Source organism: Akebia trifoliata, chromosome 7 (assembly GCF_017979445.1).
Source record: "Akebia trifoliata isolate Shusen 1 chromosome 7, ASM1797944v1, whole genome shotgun sequence".
In the NCBI taxonomy this organism is placed as follows: domain Eukaryota; kingdom Viridiplantae; phylum Streptophyta; class Magnoliopsida; order Ranunculales; family Lardizabalaceae; genus Akebia; species Akebia trifoliata.
In genome coordinates this window covers 5,637,017-5,639,095 of record NC_141381.1, presented here as the reverse complement: position 1 = coordinate 5,639,095, position 2,079 = coordinate 5,637,017, and the positions used below count along the sequence as shown (strand labels likewise).

The 2,079-nt window shown below is 42.3% G+C and overlaps 1 protein-coding gene across 1 annotated transcript; it reads right to left on the bottom strand.

Annotated features, from left to right (window-relative positions):
• Positions 1-1,285: 1,285 nt before the first annotated feature.
• On the bottom strand, positions 1,286-1,624 carry LOC147398109 (uncharacterized). Its single transcript, XM_086448925.1, has one exon. It carries the CDS (start codon positions 1,622-1,624, stop codon positions 1,286-1,288), a length of 339 nt encoding a protein of 112 aa, XP_086305051.1.
• Positions 1,625-2,079: the final 455 nt, after the last annotated feature.

Sequence of the window (2,079 nt, the reverse complement as noted above, 5' to 3'; positions counted from 1 at the left end):
AGTTTTTTGACTTTTTTGATTTGTTTTTGTATTTTTAGCCGTTCACAGTTTATCCTCATGCGGGCCAGGAGTATTTTGATACTCTCTTATTGGTTTTTTTGATTTTGTCTTTGATTTTATTTTCTTTTGTCACCCTTTTTTTTTGGGTATTATTTTGTAGTTGTTGACTGGCCCCAGTCTTAGGTTAAGAAATGAACGTGATGGCTCAAAAGGGTTGACTAAGGTAGATAGTTTGTTCAAGATATCAATGATGGCCTTTTGTCATCTTACGGTCTGTCCATCTCCGTAAGGATTAGAGCTCCTCCTATCATTACCTTCTGCACGATGAATGGTCCCTCATAGTTCGGTCTGAATTTCCCTCTATCATCTTCTTGGATTGGCAAAATCTTCTTCAATTAAAGGTCTCCTGGCGAGAAATCTTTAGGCTTAACCTTCTTGTTGTAGGCACGAGCTATCCGTCACTGATAGATCTGTCCATGACAAATGGCTGCGAGTCGCTTTTCTTCAATTATATTCAGCTGATCAAACCGAGCTTGAATCCATTCAGTTTCATCCAACTCTGCTTCTTTTAAGATTCGGAGGGAGGGAATCTCAACCTCTACGGGTAAGACTGCTTCCATTCCGTTGACCAATGAATACGGAGTTGCCCCAGTCGAAGTTCTGAATGAGGTTCGATAGGCATGAAGTGCAAAAGGCAACATGTTGTGCCAATCTTTGTACGTAACTGCCATCTTCTCGATAATTTTCTTGATATTCTTGTTGGCTGCCTCGATTGCTCCGTTCATCTTAGGTCTGTAGGGTACAGAGTTGTGATGAGTAATCTGGAAATCTTCGCACTTCTTGATCATATCTTTGTTCTTGAAGTTCTTGGCATTATCAGTCACTGGCCCGTTGGGAAGCCCATATCTGCAGATAATGATGTTTTTGACAAACTTCAGGACATTACTTTTCGTGACGTTGGCGTATGAAGCAGTTTCTACCCACTTGGTGAAGTAGTCGATAGCCACTAAAATGAAGCGATACCCATTTGCAACTTTAGGTGAGATTGGCTCAATGACGTCCATTCCCAGAGCGAGAAGGGCCAAGGAGTGGTCATATTATGTAGCTCTGAAGGCGGAGCATTAATCTTATTGGCGTAGATCTGGCAGAGATGGCATTTGCGAATATGCTGATAACAATTACTTTCCATTGTTGTCCAGTAATATCCCATCCGCATAATCTTCTTTGCTAGCATATGACCATTCATGTGGGGCCCACAGACTCCACCATGTACAGTCTCGATTAATCATTTTGCTTCTGCTTCTGCCACGCATCGGAGCAAGACCTCGTGGTACGACTTCTTGTATAGAATGACATTGCTGATGAAGAATTGCGTTGCCAATTTCTGGATAGTCCTTCTGTTATTAGGTGTTGCATTTGAAGGAAGGGTTCGATCCTCAAGATATGTCCTGATGTCCGAGTACCAAAACTTTTCTTCTGATTCTTCCACTTCGACGGGGAGACAGTAAGTCGGCTCATTCTGAATTCCAATTTCGATTAGGTCGATGACCAGATCTTCTGAAATACTAATCATGGAAGCAAGCGTAACTAGTGCATCTGCGAATTGATTCTTAGCACTTGGCATATATGTAAATGAGATCCTGTCAAAGCGTGAGCTTACTTCCTCTAGATACTCGTGGTAAGGGACCGGTCTTTGTTCTCGGGTCTTCCATTCTCCGGTTGTCTGATAGACTACTAAGCTTGAATCTCTGAAAACATCGATCTCATCTACCTCAAGATCTAGTGCTGCTTTCAACCCCGCTATGCATGCCTCGTATTCAGCTTCGTTGTTAGAACATTGAAATTTCAGTCTAATTGCAATTGGTACATGGGACCCATCTGGTTTAATCAAGACTGTCCCTATTCTGTTTCCTTTCTGATTGGCTGCTCCATCGAAGTACATTTTCCAGCTTGGTTCTTCGTCATCATCATCGTTCTCAATCTCGGTAAATAGTATAGCTTCATCAGGGAAGTCTATTTTTAACGGCTCGTAATCAGGCAATAGGTGCTCGACGAGGTGATCGGTGATGACTTGCCCTT

Coding starts and splice junctions, on each gene's coding strand:
- LOC147398109 (XM_086448925.1), bottom strand. CDS start 1,624: ATGCCAAGTGCTAAGAATCAATTCGCAGATGCACTAGTTACGCTTGCT.